At 44.1% G+C, this 25053-nt stretch overlaps 1 protein-coding gene across 3 annotated transcripts in view; it reads left to right on the forward strand.

Moving 5' to 3' along the window:
- The window catches only part of LIG3 (DNA ligase 3), a 424911-nt gene that overhangs the window by 66386 nt on the left and 333472 nt on the right, over window positions 1-25053 (forward strand). For all 3 annotated transcript variants that reach the window (XM_069226761.1, XM_069226764.1, XM_069226763.1), the window contains exons 7-11: window positions 1300-1377; window positions 7106-7274; window positions 11510-11665; window positions 12023-12154; window positions 18078-18157. In XM_069226761.1, coding sequence (XP_069082862.1) covers window positions 1300-1377; window positions 7106-7274; window positions 11510-11665; window positions 12023-12154; window positions 18078-18157 — 615 coding nt within the window. The remainder of the gene's footprint in view (window positions 1-1299; window positions 1378-7105; window positions 7275-11509; window positions 11666-12022; window positions 12155-18077; window positions 18158-25053) is intronic.

Below are 25053 nucleotides of genomic sequence, written 5' to 3' on the forward strand. Positions count from 1 at the left end.
TCCTTTGATAAGCCTACTGCTCGACCACACTACCACAAAATAGAGCATTAGAATTATCTCTTTTTGACACTATCTTACCTCTAAGGGGAACCCTTGGACTCTGTGCATACTATTCCTTACTTTGAAATAGTGCATACAGAGCCAACTTCCTACATGGATGATACGTACATACTCTGGGTCGTGAGTCCTAGCATTGGATTGGTGCAGAAATGACAGGTTCAATTCTGCATAAGTCCGACCATGCATGATATACAAAAATATTTAAATAGAGTAAACCTGAAACACCTTGTGAAGTCTGATAGATAGCATACATCTCATCTGAGCTGTGGAGGCCCGATTCAAATCAGAAAATGTGCTACAGATTAGAGGTGGGCGGAACTCAGAGTTACATAAAAAACTGCGCAGGTTTCTGCCAGCGAGTGGAAAATATGCACCTTGTGTTACTAGCACTCTAGTTTAATACGAGTATCATGAGCAGCACTGAAAGATCAGCACAAATGGCACCATGCATAGGACAAGAGTGCACGGCCATTTGAGTTGATTTTGCTGCCTCTCAGTTCAAAAATCTACTTGAACAGCAGGAAAACTACACGAGAAACAGCCCTCTGACAGCTACCGCCCTGCATTAGAAAATCACTCTAAGGGATGCCAAATCTCACATTTCCTAGATCCTTGCGGCAGCAAAATTATGCCACGTGGCGATTGGCAGCATTTGGCCAGAACTCTGCGTTAAGAGTAACACACTGTCACCAAATTCCAGCAGTTCCGCAGTCGGAATGAAACATCCACCTGCCCCTCCTCCAGACTTGAAGTTAAAGAATACATACTGTGCCTAAGTGCAAAGTGTAGACCATTACCTGTTGAGATTCTTCGGTGTTATAGTAGGTTGGGGACTCGTATACAATAAATCAAATTGGAACTATTTTTTTAACTGAGTATCTTTATTCATTTCTAGTTACCTTTTTTTGGAGAAAGATATCTTCACATAAGATAAAAATGTCCTGAATTCGCTGCCCAGATGCCTGATTGCCCTTAAGTGAACGCCCCTCTCCTACCCTCACACAGTTATCTGCAATTGCTATAAGATCAATCATTATGAAAACACACACGTAATCTGTTGATCCGATAGGCAAACAGAGTGATTCCCTCTTCTAATTGATAACTGAGCAACCTCTAAGGAATTCTCTGTATTAGCTTGGAACAGGTCCATGTGCTCTTTTTGTGTGGGGATTAGATCAACATATATTCCTGATTTTGTTTTACAGTTAAACTACTAATTCATCCATGCTGTCATTGTAGGTGTACCTCTAATGACTTGAAGTGCATCATTCGGCTGATAAAACATGATCTGAAGATGAATGCTGGTGCCAAACATGTGTGAGTATACAGCAGCTTTCACAGTTAATGTGTATGTTAATAATGACATTTCATTCATGAAGTGAAGTATACTTTTGCCCAAGGCTCATCCCCCCCAGACTTGGATAGGACACAGTAAACAATATATGGGTTTTTCTGTACCTTTGCCAACTGGTTTCCACTGGGTAAGCCAGTCTGCAGCTGTGGAAACTAGATTTGTTGTGTTGAATGGGCCATGTGACAAACCTTAATGCCTCATCCTCCAACCTCGCAATTTCCTTGCCCTCGTTAGAGGGAGTGGTGCTTCAGGGTTTCCTCTGGTAGTGCTGCGGCTGTTTCTGCCAATGGAACTTTTTGACCTGACATTTTTTGTCCACTATAAAAGACAACTAGGGTGCAGCTACCATAAATGATTTGCCCTTCCTAAAACAGTTATGTGGAGTTTGGTGGTCACAGGAAGGAAAATATGAAAATGTCTCTGACAAGCAAATCCGCAGTATACTTGTGTCTGAAGAGCAAATCGAGAATGCTGAGTGGGTTGCAGACATATGGAGGCCCACACACCATTGAATTGTGATGCATCTGCCACACTGGTGGGTAAACTTTCATAATCAAAGTCCCAGCCAGGAAGGCTGAGATCTCTAAATGTGGCAGGCATACTTCTGCGTTTACCAGAGCCTGGTCCTTGATCGCTCTCTCTATAATATCTTCATACCCATGGTGAAGCTAAGTCACTCTTGTGTAAAGCCAATTTAAATTTCCAGAGCCAGTAGATCTGCTTTTAATGTTCTATTGTATACAACCATCATTTTAGTTTTGGTGCCATATTAAAGACCACCACTTTGCCTTTGTCAGTGCTTGTTTTTTTAGGGTCGAGCCTGCGCTAGCAAGGCACTTGCGCATGCGTATCGCTTCTGAGACACATTAGTAGTTAGAAAAGGGCTTGAAGCCCCGTCCATGTCACGTCAGTGTCTTTTATTGGTTCGTGGGCTTGCCTTATAAAATCGGCTTGCTTTCATTAGTGTAAGGCATGCATACGTCATGACTTTTCCGGTGGTTAGCCCTCCTCGACCAAGTACTGAAAACATACGAGGCTCGCTGTTTTCCGTCCGGTTTGTGGAGTACTTTTAATCTTTTTTCACAGAGCGATCTCGCTTGGCAGAAGTTGAGCGCGTTGCATGACATTGACCCTGTTACATAGTTATGTCTACTTTTGCCAGTTACGCAGATAATTGCACTTTTGCCGATAGGTTTCACTACGAGTGAACTGTAGCAGCGCGATTGCTCTCTTTTTTTCCATTAAATGTGGCAAGAAAAGTCAGGTTGGGAGTTTACAGCTGCTAATTGCTCTAACTCAAAGAAATGCAAGACCCATTGCATTGAAAATGCTTGTTTAAAATTACATTGTGATCTTTTTGTGTTAACATGTGTTATCCAGAGAATTATTGATAAAACCCATCTGAGCTAGAAACGTTACCAGAGCTTTAGCTTGTTGATTCTGTTGGAACAGCACAATTCAAATTCTAATTTTGGAATTGCTTTATGATACCGTCACAGTTTAAGTGTAGGTACCACATGTTCATCCAAATAGTTTTAAAGAGGGAGATGGGAGTAAAAATGCAGGAAATACCCCAAGCACCTAGGCATTTAAGCATTTTATTAGAGATAATCCATCCATGAAAATCAAATATGTCTCTGCAGAAAATGCTTAATCTTGATAGCTGTGTGCCAAGGCAAGAGATGCAACAACATTGGGCGTAAGAGACAGGGCTACACAAAACTCATTAATGGGGCTTTATGGAAATAGAGAGACATTTCTTAATTGGGTTCTTAATAAAGATTTGATTTTCATTACTGACATTTGAGCTTGTGGTGTGTGATTTTTGTCTCATTTACAGATATCTGTGCTGGACAAAGAGGTATTTCAATCTATGGCAAATTAACTCTGGTTAGAAGGGTATTGCATCTGTCTGGCTTTTTGCTACTTTGTGACCTACTGGGCCTGGGTGGGACATAAGGTGATCATTATGGATTTTGATAGAAAGGTATTTCTAAAGTACTGAAATAATCTGTGTAGGAAAGGGCCTCTTTTTGACATGGTAAGCCCCCACTTTGTGCCTGGTACATGATGTGATTTAGACTGAAAGTGCACTGGGCTCCTGCTAACCAGGTCCCCAGTTCCAGAGCTCTTTTCCCAAAAACTGCACAGTTGTTTTCCCACTTGGCAAATCCTTTAGCACCCTCTGTAAGTCCCTGGTAAATGGTACACCTGGTACCTAGGGCCTGGGGTACTAAAGAGGGTCCCTAAGGGCTGCAGCACGAATTGTGCCACCCAAAGAAAACCCCTCACAACGTATATGACAGTCTTCTATTGCAGACTGCGTGTCTTCGTGCAGATAAAAGTGAAAACACGACATGGCACACAGTCTGTGTCCATCTCCCCTAACACTGCACGCAATATATTTAAGTCACCCCTCTAGCAGGCCTTACAGCCCTAAGGCAAGGTGCATTATATTACATGTGAAGGCATATCTGTACGAGCAGATATGCCCCAGCTTATGTCTTTGTCAATTCTCATAGTAAGGGACCAAGGAAGCCATTTTAAATGCATGTGCTGGACACTGGTCAGTATTAGTTCCCCAGCTACATGATGGCTTCACTCAAGATAGGGGTGTTTGGTATCAAACATCTCATATTGGTGAACCCACACTGATGTCAGAGTTGAACTTACAAGTGCATGCACCCAGAAAGCACCTTAGAGGTACCCTCTGAAATCCTATCAGCCGCTGGTGTGCTCACAGACTGGTTTCTGCCAGCCTGCCACCCGAGACACTGTTCTGGCCCCCTAGGGTGTGAGCCCTCTGATCTCAGGCGGCCAGAACAAAAGCCAGTCTAGGAAGAGGGTGTAAAACCCCCTCCCACAGGATGACCTGCTGGTTAACCTACCTCAAAGGGCTGCTGCATTTGAAATGCAAATCTGGCTCCTCTCAAATGATAGGAAGCCACCTACCCCCCCCCCCGTCCTGAGCCCATTCGCCACCTGGACAGGTGAGAAAATTAGCTAGTCAGGTAGGTGTGTACCACCCCTAAGGTGGTCTACTGCGAGGTGGACACGATTTTTCAGAGGTAGCAATCGTTGAGATGGCATACCTAGGAATTCCTGGACAGGAAGTGATCATATAGAGAGCCGCTGGCATTAAAAAAGCCGATTCTGACAACCTAAGAAGACCAAGGACACTGCAAAGCCGCAACAGCAGAAGAGGAGAAAAGAAGCAGCTGACCTAGTACCAACCCTGCCAGCCTGTCTGCATCCCTCGTTGAAATCTGCACAAAAGGCGACTCGTCCTGCAGCTGTGAGTTCAGAAACCAGAGAAGACTGCCTGACTTCGAAAAAGACTCAAGACCTACTGTGAATAGCGGACCTGTTCTCCAACAAACTCCAAAAGAAGGGACTCTGAAGCCTCTGTAACCACCAGAACCCGAGACCTGAAGTAACAGCTGCACCCTCCATCTCCGACCCGAGTTTGTGAACCACCGTTGCCAACAACGTTCACCAACCCCCCCCCCGAGTTCGAGTCCATCGTGGTTTCACTCCTCCTTGGCTCCACCACGATGCCTGCAGCCTCTGCACGTAGCCCCCCTCTACCGTGACCGAACAGGTCAGAAAAAACAGACACTTAAGGACACCTCACCACCTGTCCCCCTGAGCCGTGTGGAAGAGGACCATAGGAACCTGCCTTCCTGTGCCCGAGCATCATGAGCCTGAGTCCTGCTGTTGGTTCAGCCCAACTGGCCTCCTGGCCAGAGCCTGCAGCCTCTTTTCGCAGTGACTGAACCCCATAAGAACGCATTGGACACCCAACGCTGTTTTGAACTCTGCACACGGCCACCCCCATGCCGCCTAAGGTGTACTATGGGTGCTGCCTTGGACCTTGCCCACTACTCACCTTAATTTCTGGAGATTGGTCCTGTAAATCGCTGTACTCCACCTGTTTGCAGAACTTGTTTTTCCTCCCTGAGGATAACACTGCAGAACTCAGAAATTGCACTGTGTCCACTTTTTTAAAGTGAAAAGAATTCCTGTTTAAAAACGTTCTTACCTTACAATTTTTCTCTGATGCCTAAACATATATAAAGATACCTGTTATTTTTGTAAATTGATGGGGATTTCCTTCTTGAGTCGTGTGTCTCACTTAATAACTATTGTGTGTATTTGTGGATGTCTTTAAGCCTGAGGTTACTCGACCACACTACCCCTAAATACAGCACTTTGGGATTGCATTCCCCACTCACTGGGGAACCCTGGCCCCTTTACACAGTATTCATATACCATATAAAGGGCCAGATTCCTACAACCTGTTTGTTCAAAAAACTGTTATTTGTTTGAAGGCTGTATTAGAGAAGTACCATTACAGTATTAGCAGTGTTTTTGAACACTGCAGTATGGTTAAGAGTGTTGCATCTGATATTTAAGTTGAACATTTTGCTACCCTATTCTAGGCAGGGGGTGAGGATAGTAATTTATCTAGTCTTGCAATAGCAGACTGTCATATACTTTGTGAGGGGTTTCGTAGGGTGGCACAATTCGTGCTGTAGCCCTTAGGGACCCTCTTTAGTAATTTATCTAGTCTTGCAATAGCAGACTGTCATATACTTGGTGAGGGGTTTCCTAGGGTGGCACAATTCGTGCTGTAGCCCTTAGGGACCCTCTTTAGTACCCCAGGCCCTAGGTACCAGGTGTACCATTTACTAGGGACTTACAGAGGGTGCTTAAGGATTTGCCAATTGGGAAAACAACTGTGCGGTTTTTGAGGAAAGAGCTCTGGAACTGGGGACCTGGTTAGCAGGAGCCCAGTTCACTTTCAGTCGAAATCACATCATGTACCAGGCACAAAGTGGGAGCTAACCATGTCAAAAAGAGGCCCTTTCCTACACAGGTTATTTTAGTACTTTAGAAATACCTTTCTACCAAAATCCATAATGATCACCTTGTGTCCCACCCAGGCCCAGTAGGTCACATAGCAGCAAAAAGCCAGACAGATGCAATACCCTTCTAACCAGAGTTAATTTGCCATAGATTGAAATACCTCTTTGTCCAGCACAGACATCTGTAAATGAAACAAAAATCACATACCACAAGCTCAAATGTCAGTAACTAATGAAAAACAATAATTTTTTAAGAACCCAATTAAGAAATGTCTATTTCCATAAAGCCCCATTAATGAGCTTTGTGTAGCCCTGTCTCTTACGCCCAATGTTGTTGCATCTCTTGTCTTGGCACACAGCTATCAAGATTAAGCATTTTCTGCAGAGACATATTTCATTTTCATGGATGGATTATCTCTAATAAAATGCTTAAATGCCTAGGTGCTTAGGGTATTTCCTGCATTTTTAATATAATCTTTTCAACAATAGGAGTCCTTCAGCCATGTAGTTAATAATGCCAATGGTTCCATTTTCAGTCATGCATGTTCTCTTGAGGCATTTGAACCATTTTATTCACTAAACAACTAATCAACATATTGTTAATTGTTGGGCTGCTAAACCATTGAACTAAGTGTTAAGTTATCTTATTGTACAACATAAGAGGTATACCATCTGTTGCCTTCTGCCAAGGAAAGAAATGTCCTGTGCAGGTTGTCACCAAATAGATATGGTATCTGTGCTCATATGCAGGGGCAGTTCAGGGAGAGGTGCCTGTTATCTCTTGGACCTAGAGGCACTGATGCTTGTTTGCTTTTTTTTAAAGGTTAGATGCCCTGGATCCTAACGCATACGATGCTTTCAAGGCTTCAAGGAATCTGCATGATGTTGTAGAACGTGTCCTACTGAATCAACAAGAATCTGAGAAAGTGCCAGGTTTGAAGCGGATACTAAGTGTGAAGGCCTCCCTCATGACCCCTGTGCAACCTATGCTGGTAATTAAATTCAACTGCATTCTTTGTGTGTGCTGCGTCAATTGCATTTATCTAGCGCCCACATGCTCGCAGGCATTCAGTTTGGTCTGTGCATTTTTGCTGAAAGAGGGGAAGGTCTGATATAGTGGGAGGGTTTGTGCCAGAGCTGTGCGTGTTTCCTCAGTATCCATGTTTATATCAATGTAAACAGAGTATTCGAAGTTTTGGGGAGATCTTAGCTGTGAGCAACTAATGTGAGTTATTGCCAACTCCTTACCTTATTTTACCATCTAATGGTATGCCTTTTTGTAAGGATTAGATCATTTTGGTAGCAAAAACTAGTAAGGATCAATGAAGCAAATTACATATGATGCATTCCACAATGTAAAAATTCTACCCACATAAAACTCTGACTGAACCGCAAGACAACCTTTGGCTGCAGCATACAGAAAACAATGCTTATCAGCATTTTTGTATGGTTACTGAAACACCCAGAAGCTGAGAAAGTCTGTTATATCTCTACAAAGAACAAGGAAAGGAGAGATACAGGAAGGAAGTGAGGGAGGAGGGAAGAAAGGGCCACAATGGAAAAAGAACAGGGGAAAACGAAGGCTCCCGAGCTCATTGATGAAGGGCTCACCAAAAACAGAACCATGCCAGGTGAGGCAGTAGTGAAAGAACAACCCTCTGTTATCCAAGCCTGGCCTCGTGGGCATGACTGGGGTGTTCATGGAGTTACTTGGACCAAAAGATATACCTTGGCAGTTCTCAGGCTTTGAAACATCCTTATATTTCCCGTTGACCTTTTGACATGCTGCAAAGAGACAAAAGCAACATATTCACAGGAGTAAATACATCTTGCCTTCCAACAATACCTTCAAAAGTGCAAGATAACTTATTGTAGATTAAATTCACAAGTTTAAAAGTTCTCATCTTGTTGCCTGGAGCTTGGGTCACTGGACTAAGATCTAGAAAAATATTAATTTTATAGTTGTGTACTTGGAGGTTGTATTGGAAAACTGCCACCTTCTTCAATGTGAGATCACATGGTCATAATTATTTAGTACCACAATTATTGATCCACCAGGCCTGTCATCCGAGGAGAGCTTCCTGTCTTTAGTGGGCACCTCCTGTGAGGTGAAAGCAGTGAAACAGATCTGGTTCGCTCCCCCCCCAAAAATGCCCTTATAACCTTTTCTTTGATTTTACCAGAAAACAGGAATACCTAAAGATCAGAATGTTGGCCATAAGCTTGACCTTTTAAAGCTACTTTATCCTGCTGTAAGAGCAGCATAATGAAAGGAAATGAGGACAGAGCTGTATGGCAAATACTATACAAACATTTAAGAGGAGGCACAATCCAGTATGGTGTTCAGGTCTAAAACATTCCTTATTTTTACAGAGGTCAAAATATACTTTATCAGTTGCAGCCTCAATTGCACAAATGTAATAGAGCATTGAAATGGCAACCGTCTCAGTCAGAAATCGTTGATCGAACTTCTGTCCCTGCTAGAAGGGAAAACAACACTTCCATAAAAGATAGCAAAGAACTACAAGAAAAGGTTGACAACCAGACCCAGGAACATAGGGAATTTTCACAGAACAAAAATTTATTAAATTGGAAAAAGACTTTAAAATAGAGGTCATTTACCTTTGCCTGAAAAGTGTATTTTATGAATGACAAAATAATCAAACATTTCAGGCTATTAAGGGTGCTCCAGAAAGAAGTTTATAACCTTCTCTGAAACTTCATCCTTTGAGTCAGAAAGAAGTGGAACAGATGAAGGCCTTTCCAGCTCACAATATGACTTGTGAAAAACAGAGCAACAGGGAGTTCTTTTTTTTTTTTTTTTGTTTAAGCTCCCTCCCGACACATCTCATGCAATGTCGCATATGAGACATTTTGTTCGCTTACAGGGGCTTAGAACCTGCCCATTGCTTAGCATTACTTGGCTTTATTGTCCCTCTCATTTCCATGCTTTTTTTGGTCAGCCCGTGCCTGTTGGTATGCTTGTCCCTTCTCTGGAGCATGGCCAAAGTAATGCTTTCTTTCCAAGTGCCCTTCCACTGCTCCATAGAGTGCATGTGTTTACAGGCTGTCTCCCCCCTCCTGTCCCACACCATATTGTTGTTTGTGTCCCCTCCCTTGTCCCTCACTGTTGCTTTCACGTCCCTATCCTCATGTCGCCTGTTGTTGCCTCCAGTCCCTCACCCTTCCGTGCTGTGTTATGTTGGGCATCTCATAGCATTTCTGGGTGAGGCCAGAGGAATCCACACCCTGCATTTTGTATGCCCACCTTTCTACTGAGCTGCCTCTGCCAGCAATTGAAATAAGAAATAGATGTTGCAGACAGCGATGGCAGTTTGTTAGCATTTGTTTTCTTCTTTTTTTTTTGTGTGTTTTGTTTTTTTCTTCTGAAACTTTCAGCCCTGCTGCTATGAAGAATGGCTAAGAACATTGACAAAGGAAATGGCTTGCAAAGGGGAGACCTTTTAGGCTTTGGTAATGCTTGATTGAAGAGATGTGCCAAACTAGTACTGGAACTCTCAGCCCCTATTTGCAGGGCTAAGGGTCAGACAGGGATTTCTTGGCCTTAACTGTATAGTTTTGAGGTTTTTTAGCACCAGTGTTCTAGGGACTGTTGTACTATGGCTCTACAAGGTGACCCAACCACAACCTCCTTCGCTTTTGATGCTAAGGGTGCAGAGACAGGCTTCAATGGGAGGTAGTGTCAGGTTGTTTGAGCTGGAAATTAACAATCAACCAACAGCCCCAATAAAGTGAATGTCCAGCCCTGTGCTCATCTATAGAAGAAAGTACTTTAATCACAGAGTTCTACTCAGCACTACAGTCTAAAATAGTCATATGCCTAATCCTGTTGCTGGGTGGTTGTCCATAGCTTGGTGATAGGCAGTATTACAGCAGGTAAGTGAATCCCAAGGTGTGGGTATTGGGGGGTGTAGCTCCTGCTTTAAGCTGTTCCACTTTTGCAGCTCCGGTTGGGCCTTCAGCTGTTGCCACTCTGCTGGGATTGTCAGTAGTCCAGTAATTTGGCAGCTGCAGCCTCACTTTGATCTTCAGCAGTTGGATAGTTACAGTTCTGACTGGGCCTTCAGTAGTTAAGCAGTTGCAGCCCTGACTCGGCCTTCAGCGATCACCCAGTCACCGTTTTGCGGAGACCAAGAACCAGAATAAGAGTCTGGGGCCCACAGGCACCAGTGTCCTCACGGATCTCGCCAACAGTAGATTTTCTATGGGGCATCCCACAGCCACTAGGGATGTGCTGGAACTCGCTGTTTACTGCACATTGTCTCCTCCTGCAGGCACCCTTCCTGTATTAGCCAGCAGGCTTCTAGGGCTTTCAGGGCAGCTCCTACAGTAGGAATTTCAAATTCCAGTTGATGCCTTTCACCTCAGGCAGACTGGTTGTGAAAAAGACACCAGACCTAGGTGAACCACAGTCCTTTGAGCGCTCTCCCACAACAGAGGCACAAACAGGTTTGAGCTGTCATGATCAGCACAATTGAATGACTAATCAGGCAGAGACAAGGGCAGGCCACACCCAGAGCCTTCCTCACCCTTCACAACAGAGTCTGCAGTCCCATCCCTCAGCCCAGACTATCCACTAAATGGAAATGTTCTGGGAGAATAATCAGCAGCTTCTTGCAAATCTATGGGCCTCATAGTAAACCTAAAGGAGGCCCGACTCCACTCCTCTTACTTCATTGTCTGTTTCAGTCATCCGGCTGCAGGGATGTAAGCAATGTACTTCCACTGGTGGGGAGCAGAGTCATCAACCTCTATCTTCTTCTAGTCCTGGGATATCAAGAATGGATCCGACTGGTGTCCATACTTTAACTAATTCATAAACCATGTATGTGCCACACTAACTACACTGGCATCCTAGATAAAAGTCCCAATTAGTGCAAGAGTTCTTAAGTACCTGCAGCTCTACCATGGCTGTTTAATTGGAATGGTAGATAGTGTCCTATCTTGAGCACTGCTGAATACTTTAATTCACAATGAATGCATTATCATGAAACTTACCTTCATGATGCCAGATGACAGTACAGGGGAAGAAAGGGTTAAAGAAAGACATTTTCATTATCAACATTGTTGTCTTTTGCTACCTATTGTGTAATCCAGGATCGTAGCTTCAAATGTTTTGTTGCATTATCTTCTTTTGCTCTCACTTTCCTGTTGACTTAAACCGCTGTGTCGGCTCTTTTCTTCTCCTATGCCCTATCTGATACAGGCTGAAGCTTGCAAGTCTGTTGCCTATGCCATGAAGAAGTGCCCCAATGGGATGTACTCTGAGATCAAATATGACGGTGAGCGTGTCCAGGTGCACAAGAATGGTGACCACTTCAGCTACTTCAGCCGCAGCTTAAAGCCTGTGCTCCCTCATAAGGTATATGTGGATTCCTTCTTTTTAGGGAGGAGGGCCCTGAAGGTTGTGTCTTTCCACTGAATTAGATCTTCGCTTCCTCAGTTACACCAATCCTCATGTCCCCATAGAACCATTTGCATCTAATTGAATTCTAATTGCTTGCCAAGTACATTCTTGAATACTATACATAGCCCACTTTATCAGTGTGTAGACTTAGTCAGAATTTGACCAGAATGTTTGGAAACTAAACCAAAGCTAAGCTAGTGAACTGAAATGGGGATAGATGCATCTAAATTCTGTGAGAATTATTTTGTGTATTTGTGTTTTGCAGCTTAAAGACCATTTTCGTTAGTTATTTGACACATTTTCTTTCCCTAGGTAGCACACTTCAAAGACTTCATCCCTAAAGCTTTCCCAGGAGGAACTAGCATTATCCTGGACTCTGAAGTTCTTTTGATTGATACGAACACTGGAAAACCTCTGCCTTTTGGGACACTAGGTGTACACAAGGTAAAGTAGAGGGTGGATAAAAATGATTGAAACGGCATTTTGATGGTTTAGGTATGAAGATATTAGCAGCTTGACATAAATGAAAAAGTAAGGGATTCCTCCACCCCCCTTATTGTACGCACAAATAAGAGATCATGCTTTATTGCGAGAACCCAATGTTTATAACCCCCTCCTCCTCATGCATTAACCACTTGCTATCTCAAATAGTGCTTTCCTCACCCACCATACCTTCTTGGGAACAGTACAAAAGTAGAAAATATTTCATTATTGTGAATCTCTAAAGTCTTCCTAGCTTGTCAACTCTGCATCAGAGGTTTTCACCTCTTCTATTTTACGTTGTTGAGGTATGATTGGATACATCCATTTAACAATACTGTTATTACTGTTCATTAGTGCTAACAATTTTAAAAATGACCAGATCAAATCATATCTATGCATCAACATGTCAAGCTAGCTCATAATTTTTAAACTCAACATATATGACTTAAACTTCAAAAGCGTACCTTTCATTTTAATCCAATGTTGAAATTCAGTTTTAGGTGTCCTCATCTGTGCTTACAGTCATGTTAAAAGTGTAGGTCCATGTTAACTACCTCAACCAACAACGCAATTAGTCTTGGAAGCAGAGCTACTTCAGCTACAACTTGAAACCACACGACAAGCAAGCAACTATATCCATACCTATAGTGGGGTCAGTTTAGTACAACACAATTAGTCTTGGAAGCAGAGCTACCTCTCCTACAACTTGAAACCACGCAAACAAGCAAGCAACTAAATCCATACCTATACTGGGGTCAGTTTAGTACACATCCCTTTTAATACTTCCAAACTTGACACAGTGCTCATTAGACCTTGCAAAATTGTCTGTTCATGAGAAACAAAATATAAGCCTGAAATCATGTTACTATCCAGTAAAAAGTATGCTATCATGTCTCACTGTTCACACTCGCTGCTTCAAAGCAAAGCTGTTTGCCATCTATTCACCAATCACTATGCCTCTCTCTTCCCTATTAGTCATCACCTTTCTGAAATATATTGCTGTAGGAAGTTGGCTCTGTATGCACTATTTCAAAGTAAGGAATAGTATGCACAGAGTCCAAGGGTTCCCCTTAGAGGTCTGATAGTGGCAAAAAGAGATAATACTAATGCTCTATTTTGTGGTAGTGTGGTCGAGCAGTAGGCTTATCAAAGGAGTAGTGTTAAGCATTTGTTGTACACAAACAGGCAATAAATGAGGAACACACACTCAAAGACAATTCCAGGCCAATAGGTTTTTGTATAGAAAAATATATTTTCTTAGTTTATTTTAAGAACCACAGGCTCAGATTTTACATGTAATACTTCAAATGAAAGGTATTGCAGGTAGGTACTTTAGGAACTTTGAATATTCAAAATAGCATACACAGTTTTCAAATAAATCACATATAGCTATTTTAAAACTAGACACAGTGCAATTTTCAACAGTTCCTGGGGGAGTAAGAGTTTGTTAGTTTTTGCAGGTAAGTAAACCACCTACGGGGTTCAAGTTTGGGTCCAAGGTAGCCCACCGTTGGGGGTTCAGAGCAACCCCAAAGTTACCACACCAGCAGCTCAGGGCCGGTCAGGTGCAGAGTTCAAAGTGGTGCCCAAAACGTATAGGCTTCAATGGAGAAGGGGGTGCCCCGGTTCCAGTCTGCCAGCAGGTAAGTACCCGCGTCTTCGGAGGGCAGACCAGGGGGGTTTTGTAGGGCACCGGCGGGACACAAGTTAGCACAGAAAGTACACCCTCAGCAGCACGGGGGCGGCCGGGTGCAGTGTGCAAACACACGTCGGGTTTCCAATGGAAATCAATGGGAGACTTAGGGGTCTCTTCAGCGATGCAGGCAGGCCAGGGGGGGCTCCTTGGGGTAGCCACCACCTGGGCAAGGGAGAGGGCCTCCTGGGGGTCACTCCTGCACTGGAGTTCCGATCTTTCAGGTCCTGGGGGCTGCGGGTGCAGTCTCTTTACCAGGCGTCGGGATCTGAAGAGCAGGCAGTCGCGGTCAGGGGGAGCCTCGGGATTCCCTCTGCAGGCGTCGCTGTGGGGGATCGGGGGGGCAACTCTGGCTACTCACGGTCTCGCAGTCGCCGGGGAGTCCTCCCTGAAGTGTTTGTTCTCCACAAGTCGAGCCGGGGGTGTCGGGTGCAGAGTAGCAAGTCTCACGGTTCTGGCGGGAAACGCAGTTGTTTTAAAGTTGCTCCTTTGGAAACAAAGTTGCAGTCTTGGATGAACAGAGCCGCTGTCCTTGGGAGTTCTTGGTCCTTCTAGAGCAGGGCAGTCCTCTGAGGCTTCAGAGGTCGCTGGTCCCTGGGGAAAGCGTCACTGGAGCAGTGTCTTTAGAAGTGGGGAGACAGGCCGGTAGAGCTGGGGCCAAAGCAGTTGGTGTCTCCGTCTCCTCTGCAGGGTTTTTCAGCTTAGCAGTCCTCTTCTTCTTAGGTTGCAGGAATCTGAGTTCCTAGGTTCTGGGGAGCCCTTAAATACTAAATGTAAGGGTGTGTTTAGGTCTGGGAGGGCAGTAGCCAATGGCTACTAGCCCTGAGGGTGGGTACACCCTCTTTGTGCCTCCTCCCGGAGGGGGGCACATCCCTAATCCTATTGGGGGAATCCTCCATCTGCAAGATGGAGGATTTCTAAAAGTCAGAGTCACCTCAGCTCAGGACACCTTAGGGGCTGTCCTGACTGGCCAGTGACTCCTCCTTGTTTTTCTCATTATCTCTCCTGGACTTGCAGCCAAAAGTGGGGGCTGTGTCCAGGGGGCGGGCATCTCCACTAGCTGGAGTGCCCTGGGGCATTGTAACACGAAGCCGGAGCCTTTGAGGCTCACTGCTAGGTGTTACAGGTCCTGCAGGGGGGAGGTGTGAAGCACCTCCACCCAGAGCAGGCTTTTGTTTCTGTCCTCAGAGAGCACAAAGGCTCTCACCGCATGAGGTCAGACACTCGTCTCTCAGCAGCAGGCTGGCACTGACCAGTCAGTCCTGCACTGAACAATTGGGTAAAATACAGGGGGCATCTCTAAGATGCCCTCTGTGTGCATTTTTTAATAAATCCAACACTAGCATCAGTGAGGGTTTATTATTCTGAGAAGTTTGGTACCAAACTTCCCAGTATTCAGTGTAGCCATTATGGAGCTGTGGAGTTCGTTTTTGACAGACTCCCAGACCATATACTCTTATGGCTACCCTGCACTTACAATGTCTAAGGTTTTGCTTAGACACTGTAGGGGCATAGTGCTCATGTACCTATGCCCTCACCTGTGGTATAGTGCACCCGGCCTTAGGGCTGTAAGGCCTGCTAGAGGGGTGACTTACCTATGCCACAGGCAGTGTGAGGTTGGCATGGAACCCTGAGGGGAGTGCCATGTCGACTTAGTCATTTTCTCCCCACCAGCACACACAAGCTGGCAAGCAGTGTGTCTGTGCTGAGTGAGGGGTCCCTAGGGTGGCATAAGACATGCTGCAGCCCTTAGAGACCTTCCCTGGCATCAGGGCCCTTGGTACCAGGGGTACCAGTTACAAGGGACTTAACTGGGTGCCAGGGTTGTGCCAATTGTGGAGACAATGGTACATTTTAGGTGAAAGAACACTGGTGCTGGGGCCTGGTTAGCAGAGTCCCAGCACACTTCTCAGTCAAGTCAGCATCAGTATCAGGCAAAAAGTGGGGGGGTAACTGCAACAGGGAGCCATTTCCTTACAATTGCCTTCCTACTTTCAGCTACCAACCCTCCTTCTCTCACCTGCATCCTCATTCCAAACTCAAATATTTGTATTTTTCCTACCTTGCTTCCACTCATCCCAATTTCTGTACATCGCCAATCCTCTTTCAATTCTCCTTTACATTGTTTCACCACCTTTCACTGCTCACTTCTTCCAACCACCTACCCTCATTCCCCAGGATTTTACTTTCCTACTAACATCTACCACACCACATCACTGTTTTCTCCTAAATACCAGATTGTTAAACTAGAACCATATGTAAGTTAATGAAATGATATGACTGCATTGAAGAGAAGCCCCAACATGCACCACTGAAATCTGCATAATCAGTCTTGCAACACCTATCCTACATAAAGCCATACCCCTGATTTACAAAATACTTCTCAGAAATCATAACATTAAGGAAATCTGAAAAAGGCTAACCATTGCAAAATTATATCCCTAGCAGATCCATCAACAGTTACACTGCTGTCAATCAAAAACGTATTCTCCTTCAGTTCTCTCCATTTCTCACCCTCATGCCTTTATTCTTTCTTTAGACCTCTTCCCCACAATCTTGCATTCATGGAGCCATTCCTGGACTTTGTCTTTGAGATCAGATTAAATCGTCCCAACCTATGCCTTTTTGGAGACTTCAGTACAGTGCATGACAAACCTGAGCTGTCCTAGATGGAGTGCTCCTATCTGACCTAGAATTGCTTTATTGAGTTAATTAGACCCTTTATTGAACTGATATGTATGGGTGTACACCTGATGTGATACTCACTTCTCATAATGCAGGATAACCTGTGAATGAAAAACATCCATTTGCCAGGTTAGGCACTGTATAATACATTTCCACAAGCCCTTATGGGAGGGTAAGTTCCCAGTGGAGCAGGGTAAATACAGATTTGCATATGGCTGGGTCCAATTGATGTGCAAAATAACATTGGACTGGGATGCGTCCCTGACTGATTACCAGTGTCCATCCATCACTTTCTGTATACATTCCAGTGTGTGAAAGGCACCACGTACATCAGCATATACATATACAAAAGACCATGGCCCTAATTACGACCCTGGGGGTCTTCAGACTGCCAGGGCAGCGGTGGCGGTCTGACCGCCACCAAAGCAGTGGTTCGACCGCTTTGGTGGTGGTCAGACCGCCACATTATGGCTCCACTGGAGGGACTGGTGGTGCTGGCGGTCCTAATCTGTCAGAGCAGCGCTGCCTTGGGGATTACGACCCCCTCTCCGCCAGCCTTTACATGGCGGTTGCACCGCCATGTAATAGCTGGCGGAGACTGGGTGCAGGAAGCCATGGGGGTCCCTGCACTGCCCATGCACTTGGCATGGGCAGTTCAGGGGCCCCCATGGACAGCCCTGTCATGCTTTTCACTATTGCGGACAGTGAAAATCACGTGTGTGCTGTTGCATCCTACCCTACGCACCGCAACATTGCCGCCGGTTCAATTATGAGCCAGCGTCAATGTTGTGGGCTGTTCCCCGCTGACCCAGCGGGGAACTCCTAATGGGGCCTGTGGGAAGGCAGCCGCACTGTTGGCAACCTGACTGCGGGACTTTTGGGGACGGCCTTTTCCACCTGTCAAACTCCTAATGATATCTTGTATATTTTGTTGTGATCCGCATCAGCTGTATTCTTTCTTTGAGTGCAAAACCACATATAATTATGTTTGTTAGGTTATAATTCTTTTCTTGTGAAATACATTACTTTAGAACTGCAACAAGATGTGAAATGTGCCAATTTAGTTGAGCTTTCCTTCCCCACCTGTGCAATGAAGGTATATTAAATGCCATTTTCATTGTTTTCTAAAGACTAGTATTAGAGAATCTGTCACATTGTATGTTTTGAATGGGCATTTAGCAGAACATGGTTAGGTTTTTATCTCTGCTGTAATCTCTTACACATGTTTTTCTTGTCATGACTTTCATATGAACCTTTATGTATATGTCCCTTGAAGGGAATTACCAATTTCATTTACTTTTGACTCTGGAAATGTTGCAATACTCTCGGCAGTTATCAGTTTTCGCTCTGTTGTGGTACCAAGACATTAAAATAATACAGATAAGCTTCTAGTTGTCTCCTATTCTCATTAGTTACCCTGCAGTACCTGCATCCAACAAAGGTGTAAATGTGTATAGCAAGTTAGTGTGAAGAAAACTCTTACCATTGCATTTTCACTCATTACAGAAAGCTGCTTTCCAGGATGCCAACGTCTGCCTGTTTGTCTTTGACTGCATTTACTTCAATGGTGTCAGCTTGATGGACAGGTATGATGTGTGAGGGGTGGACATTAGAGTGCTTGGCAGCTCACAGAATGTGCTGTTTCTGTGACTTGAGCGGGAGCAGTCTTTATTGGGGCTACGATCACCTTATTTAAGGATACAAGTGGGACTTTGAAATAGCTTAGAAAATGTTAATGTGCAGCAAATGAACTACAGAGCTTAAGCTATTAACTCCAAAAGAAGACATCATATGACTTATGTTTGCAGCTTGTGCTGTCTGAAATCTTTGTGGGTCTAAACTGGGGCCTTAGATTTACATACTTAAAATATGTCAACCATTCCAGGCTATTTTGTCATTTCCATTTGTGAATAACTATGCTTAGTTGGTAAATACAACACTTTGGAACCGCAGCTGCCGACCACATGACAAAGCCAATCTCTTCTGCCCAATCTCTTGAATGAACAGCTTCAGCCCAGAGGTAACAGGACCTAACTTGACTCAGTGCCCCGAATGTCTAAATCCCAACTACAGTTGCACTGCTATCCAGTGGTCTTTGTCTTCAGTTCTGCCTCTCGTGACTCCAGTGCTTCCAGTCTCTATTCACAATGTGTCTTCGCTTTTGGGCCAGAGAGGGACAAGAGACTCTTTCCAAACCTCTTGTGAAAACTAGCTTCAATACAATACTGGACTGTCTGATTTCCCCCATCAGACTTGCACCATAGATCACCTTTTGTGCCTGAGGAAATGCAAATGCGATGAAAGCTCTGGGTTTAAGGGCTCCGTTAGGAGTGCCGAAAGTCACAACCATATTGGCCTTTGCTTCCTCATATTTATTATTCTTAGAACAATCTTTCTGCTTACTGGCCTCTCTGCTAGATCTATTATTTTTAAGTTGATTTGTTTAATTGATGTTCCTTTCCTCATTATTTTTATATGATTTTTGCAATCCTCGTTACCCACTTTTGCATTACACTGGCTGTTCCTTCTGTTTCATTGTGTTTTAGGTCGCAGGCAGCGCAGCTGTCTGTTATGTGAAAGACATCTTTGGGAATTTCAGAAAGTTGATCTGGGAATACATTCTGCCTGTTGCTTGCTGTTGGCTTTGTGCTTTGTAACTCACATTTTTTTGCTTTTCATTTGCTGGCTAAGGGTCTCCAGGTTCACTTCCTTCCTCCTATGCCAAAACCTTATTTACAGTATACTTCCGACTGCTCACTTTCTGTAAATCTTGTTCTTATCCGGTCACATTTGCTGTGCATTCAAAGACAGAGTTCAAATGTCAAGTTGTGTCTTACAGAGAGCATGGTGTTTTCGGCTGACTTCAAATTGAGAGTATTAATAGTAAAGGGGAATGCAGATTAGTCTCTGCATGGAGCCACTTGGGGCCCCTCCTATGATCCATTTACGAGACTGTAACATAATCCTTAAATAGCACATCCTGTAACATACATGACATATTTTCTCTTTGGTTTCAGCAGCTGTTTGCAAGTGCACGTCTGCCACATTGTTCTGTGTGGTCAGCACATGATGGCTTTGTTGTTCATCATTCCTAAACCTGGGACAGATTCTTCATTTTATTTCTTTAACTTTAAGCAGTGTTTGTTACTACACCTAATTTCTTTTGCTTAAACAACTCTTTGCGAGTGCTCCTCAGCTACATTCTTATAAATGGCCAGCGTGTGTATGCTTCTAGTAAATCTCGGGCACATCCTTTTATTTGTTTACCATGTTTGGAGCTTTATTTGTTTTGCTAGAAACAAAGGCAGGATATGCTTTAAAAATTCTGCACTTGATGGTACATACACAACAGCACCCAACAATTTCTTTATCAATATTTTTATCTTTTCCGCACCGTAGACACACACAGTTATTTGTTCATGTGTATAGCGTAAAACAGTGTTTACTAGTGCACCTCTCAAACGGCATGAGTTATATCTTTTTTTAAATTCAATGGCAGCATGTACTTTAATGTCACATTTCCTGAGTTGTACATTTAAAAAGTCATTGTAAGTTTACTTTATTTCTGTAGACCTGTGCTTGCTAGTGCACATTTTTTATACTTTAAAAATTGCATTAACTTAGAAAATTATATTTTATTCCTGTAACTAAAGGCAACATTCGCAATTTGCCTACAACTGTTGGATATTATGGCGATGCATTAATTTGAACCTGATTCCCTAGCTTAAAAGTTTCTTACTTTTTAAGTGTTTTCAAACAGTCCTTATTAATAGGTTTCTTTTGTCTTCTGAGATGTACATTTTTAACAGCATTGCACATTTATTTCTTACTGTGCCTCCGGGTTCACTTCGAATACTCAGTTGCTTTTAGTGATTGATCTTTGTTTCAACAAGGCAGCATATACTTTTATATCTGTGATGTACGTACGTGCTACATTATTGTCAGAGCAATTTCCATTTGGTTTGTCTGTGACTCTCCATTTCCCTTTCTTTCCAGCACGTTCTCATATTATTATGTGCCTTTTGGAAATTCATTATTGTACTTCACACCATGGGCCATATGTACGAAAGCTTTTTCCCATAGACACAGAATGGGTCAAATCCTTTCGTACATCTGGCCCTATGTTCTTGTTTTGCTGATTCTCCTACTTTCCCATCACTTTTGTACTTACATTTTTATGCCCATTTCCAAAATACTTTACGTGGTTATTAAAAGGGTTCACAGGGAATATGTTTACTGTTTACTTCATTGGACCACAAGGGCAAAAAAGTAAATTTATAAATAACAAAGAACAATCAAAAAATGTATAGTGCTTTTCAGTCTTTCTGTAATATTTTCTTTGTGCATTTTTGGGTTATTACCATAAAAAAAACTTTATTTTTCGATAAACCATTCACTATAAGTTACAATAATTGTATTATTTAAAAAAAAAAAAAGTATACTTCTTTGGGCTTAAAGCCATTTGAATTGTTTGTTTCAGTGCCATCTAAAAAAATCCTTGCCCACTAGTGGTCAGTCATGCCTCTTTGCCCCTTCTTTTTTTCTCTTTGAGAGCAGAGACTAACTACTGTATAATTATGCTTTGTCATGTTTATCTGTTCTTTGGGGGACTTTTTTTTTCTCTTGGTTTCCTGCTTCTGTGAGTCAATGTGCTTACAATGCTGAGCTCAGCTGCACTGTACACGCACCCTACTTCTTCGCCCATAGCGCTTAAATCGCACTCCACCATGCCCTATTCTTGCTTGTCCTGCCACCCAGTCACCCTCCACCCACTGTTGCTTGTTAACTCCTGTGCCACCGTGGCTGCTTGCCCTGTACCCCTTGTTTGCTTTTGCCTCGCCACTTCGCTGTCATGGCAGTATGTTTCTTCTTCTTCCTTGTTTTCGGGCCTCTTGCTGTTTCGTTGCGATGTCTGCAGGGTCGTTTTTTTTTGTTTGTTTTTTTTGCTGTTTTATGTAGCGCAAACTTGGCAGGAAGGTATTGAAGCGCTTTTTTTTTTTTTTAAGTTTTAGAGTGCAAATTCGATACAAAGGTATTACAGCGCTTTACATAAGCACAGTTTACTTTACGCCGAGACTCAAACCGTGTTCCCCAGCTCCAAAGTCGGCAGCTCTGGCCCTTGCGCCCCATCCTGTCCTCTAGGGTACTTTGTCTGGTGCGTGTTGGGGCAGTCTGGGAATAACTTGTGTTTTTTTGATGTAGCTCTTGGTAATATAGGTTCTTTCATTTCATAGTGCTGCAAAGCAGATCCCATTCTTAACAAAATAGCTATAATTCATTTCCATCGACCTTGCAGAGATGAAGAGGTAAAAAAGCTATGTCAAGATTGTAATCTGTGACATTCTCGTTCTGTTAAGATCTCTGCAGTGGCTGCATTGACCAACTGACTTGAGTAGAGCTTAACACTAGGCGATAGCGCGTGCTCTTGATAACCGCCTGTAGGAAGTTGGCTCTGTATGTGCTATTTCAAAGTAAGGAATAGCATGCACAGAGTCCAAGGGTTCCCCTTAGAGGTAAAATAGTGGTAAAAAGAGATAATACTAATGCTCTATTTTGTGGTAGTGTGGTCGAGCAGTAGGCTTATCCAAGGAGTAGTGTTAAGCATTTGTTGTACATACACATAGACAATAAATGAGGTACACACACTCAGAGACAAATCCAGCCAATAGGTTTTGTTATAGAAAAATATATTTTCTTAGTTTATTTTAAGAACCACAGGTTCAAATTCTACATGTAATATCTCATTCGAAAGGTATTGCAGGTAAGTACTTTAGGAACAGCCATTTGAGAGGTCTGTGGTCAGTTTGAACTAGGAAGTGAGTCCCAAAGAGGTATGGTCTCAGCTTCTTCAGGGACCAAACCACAGCAAAGGCCTCCCTCTCAATGGCACTCCAACGCTGCTCCCTGGGGAGTAACCTCCTGCTAATGAAAGCAACAGGCTGGTCAAGGCCATCATCATTTGTTTGGGACAAAACTGCCCCTATCCCATGTTCAGAGGCATCAGTCTGCACAATGAACTGCTTAGAATAATCTGGAGCTTTGAGAACTGGTGCTGAGCACATTGCTTGTTTCAGGGTGTCAAAGGCCTGTTGGCATTCCACAGTCCAGTTCACTTTCTTGGGCATTTTCTTGGAGGTGAGTTCAGTGAGGGCTGTCACAATGGATCCATATCCCTTCACAAACCTCCTGTAATACCCAGTCAAGCCAAGGAATGCCCTGACTTGAGTCTGGGTTTTTGGAGCTACCCAGTCCAGAATAGTCTGGATCTTGGGTTGGAGTGGCTGAACTTGGCCTCCACCTACAAGGTGGCCCAAGTAAACCACAGTTCCCTGCCCTATCTGGCATTTGGATGCCTTGATAGAGAGACCTGCAGATTGCAGAGCTTTCAAAACCTTCTTCAGGTGGACCAGGTGATCCTGCCAGGTGGAGCTAAAGACAGCAATATCATCAAGATAAGCTGTGCTAAAGGACTCCAAGCCAGCAAGGACTTGATTCACCAACCTTTGGAAGGTGGCAGGGGCATTCTTTAAACCAAAGGGCATAACAGTAAACTGATAATGCCCATCAGGTGTGGAGAATGCTGTTTTCTCTTTTGCTCCAGGTGCCATTTTTATTTGCCAGTACCCTGCTGTCAAGTCAAAGGTACTTAAGAATTTGGCAGCACCTAATTTGTCTATGAGCTCATCAGCTCTTGGAATTGGATGAGCATCTGTCTTGGTGACAGAATTGAGCCCTCTGTAGTCCACACAAAACCTCATCTCTTTCTTTCCATCTTTGGTGTGAGGTTTGGGGACTAAGACCACTGGGCTAGCCCAGGGGCTGTCAGAGCGCTCAATTACTCCCAATTCCAGCATCTTGTGGACTTCCACCTTGATGCTTTCCTTAACATGGTCAGATTGTCTAAAGATTTTGTTCTTGACAGGCATGCTGTCTCCTGTGTCCACATCATGGGTACACAGGTGTGTCTGACCAGGGGTTAAGGAGAAGAGTTCAGGAAACTGTTGTAGGACTCTCCTACAATCAGCTTGCTGTTGGCCAGAGAGGGTGTCTGAGTAGATCACTCCATCTACTGTGCCATCTTTTGGGTCTGATGACAGAAGATCAGGGAGAGGTTCACTCTCTGCCTCCTGATCCTCATCTGTTACCATTAACAGATTTACATCAGCCCTGTCATGGAAGAGCTTAAGGCGGTTCACATGGATCACCCTCTTGGGGCTCCTGCTTGTGCCCAGGTCCACCAGGTAGGTGACCTGACTCTTCCTTTCTAGTACTGGGTAAGGGCCACTCCATTTGTCCTGGAGTGCCCTGGGAGCCACAGGCTCCAGAACCCAGACTTTCTGCCCTGGTTGGAACTCAACCAGTGCAGCCTTTTGGTCATACCAAAACTTCTGGAGCTGTTGGCTGGCCTCAAGGTTTTTGGTTGCCTTTTCCATGTACTCTGCCATTCTAGAGCGAAGGCCAAGTACATAGTCCACTATGTCTTGTTTAGGCTCATGGAGAGGTCTCTCCCAGCCTTCTTTAACAAGAGCAAGTGGTCCTCTTACAGGATGACCAAACAGAAGTTCAAAGGGTGAGAATCCTACTCCCTTCTGTGGCACCTCTCTGTAAGCGAAAAGCAGACATGGCAAGAGGACATCCCATCTCCTTTTGAGTTTTTCTGGGAGCCCCATGATCATGCCCTTTAATGTCTTGTTGAATCTCTCAACTAAGCCATTAGTTTGTGGATGGTACGGTGTAGTGAATTTATAAGTCACTCCACACTCATTCCACATATGTTTCAGGTATGCTGACATGAAGTTGGTACCTCTGTCAGACACCACCTCCTTAGGGAAACCCACTCTGGTAAAGATACCAATGAGGGCCTTGGCTACTGCAGGGGCAGTAGTCGACCTAAGGGGAATAGCTTCAGGATACCTGGTAGCATGATCCACTACTACCAGGATATACATATTTCCTGAGGCTGTGGGAGGTTCCAGTGGACCAACTATGTCCACACCCACTCTTTCAAAGGGGACCCCCACCACTGGAAGTGGAATGAGGGGGGCCTTTGGGTGCCCACCTGTCTTACCACTGGCTTGACAGGTGGGGCAGGAGAGGCAAAACTCCTTGACCATGTTGGACATATTGGGCCAGTAGAAGTGGTTGACTAACCTCTCCCACGTCTTGGTTTGTCCCAAATGTCCAGCAAGGGGAATGTCATGGGCCAATGTTAGGATGAACTCTCTGAACAGCTGAGGCACTACCACTCTCCTAGTGGCACCAGGTTTGGGGTCTCTGGCCTCAGTGTACAGGAGTCCATCTTCCCAATAGACCCTGTGTGTTCCACTTTTCTTGCCCTTGGACTCTTCAGCAGCTTGCTGCCTAAGGCCTTCAAGAGAGGGACAGGTTTCTTGCCCCTTACACAGCTCCTCCCTTGAGGGTCCCCCTGGGCCTAAGAGCTCAACCTGATAAGGTTCAAGCTCCAAAGGCTCAGTTCCCTCAG

Source organism: Pleurodeles waltl, chromosome 3_2 (genome assembly GCF_031143425.1).
Source record: "Pleurodeles waltl isolate 20211129_DDA chromosome 3_2, aPleWal1.hap1.20221129, whole genome shotgun sequence".
Taxonomy (NCBI): Eukaryota; Metazoa; Chordata; class Amphibia; order Caudata; family Salamandridae; genus Pleurodeles; species Pleurodeles waltl.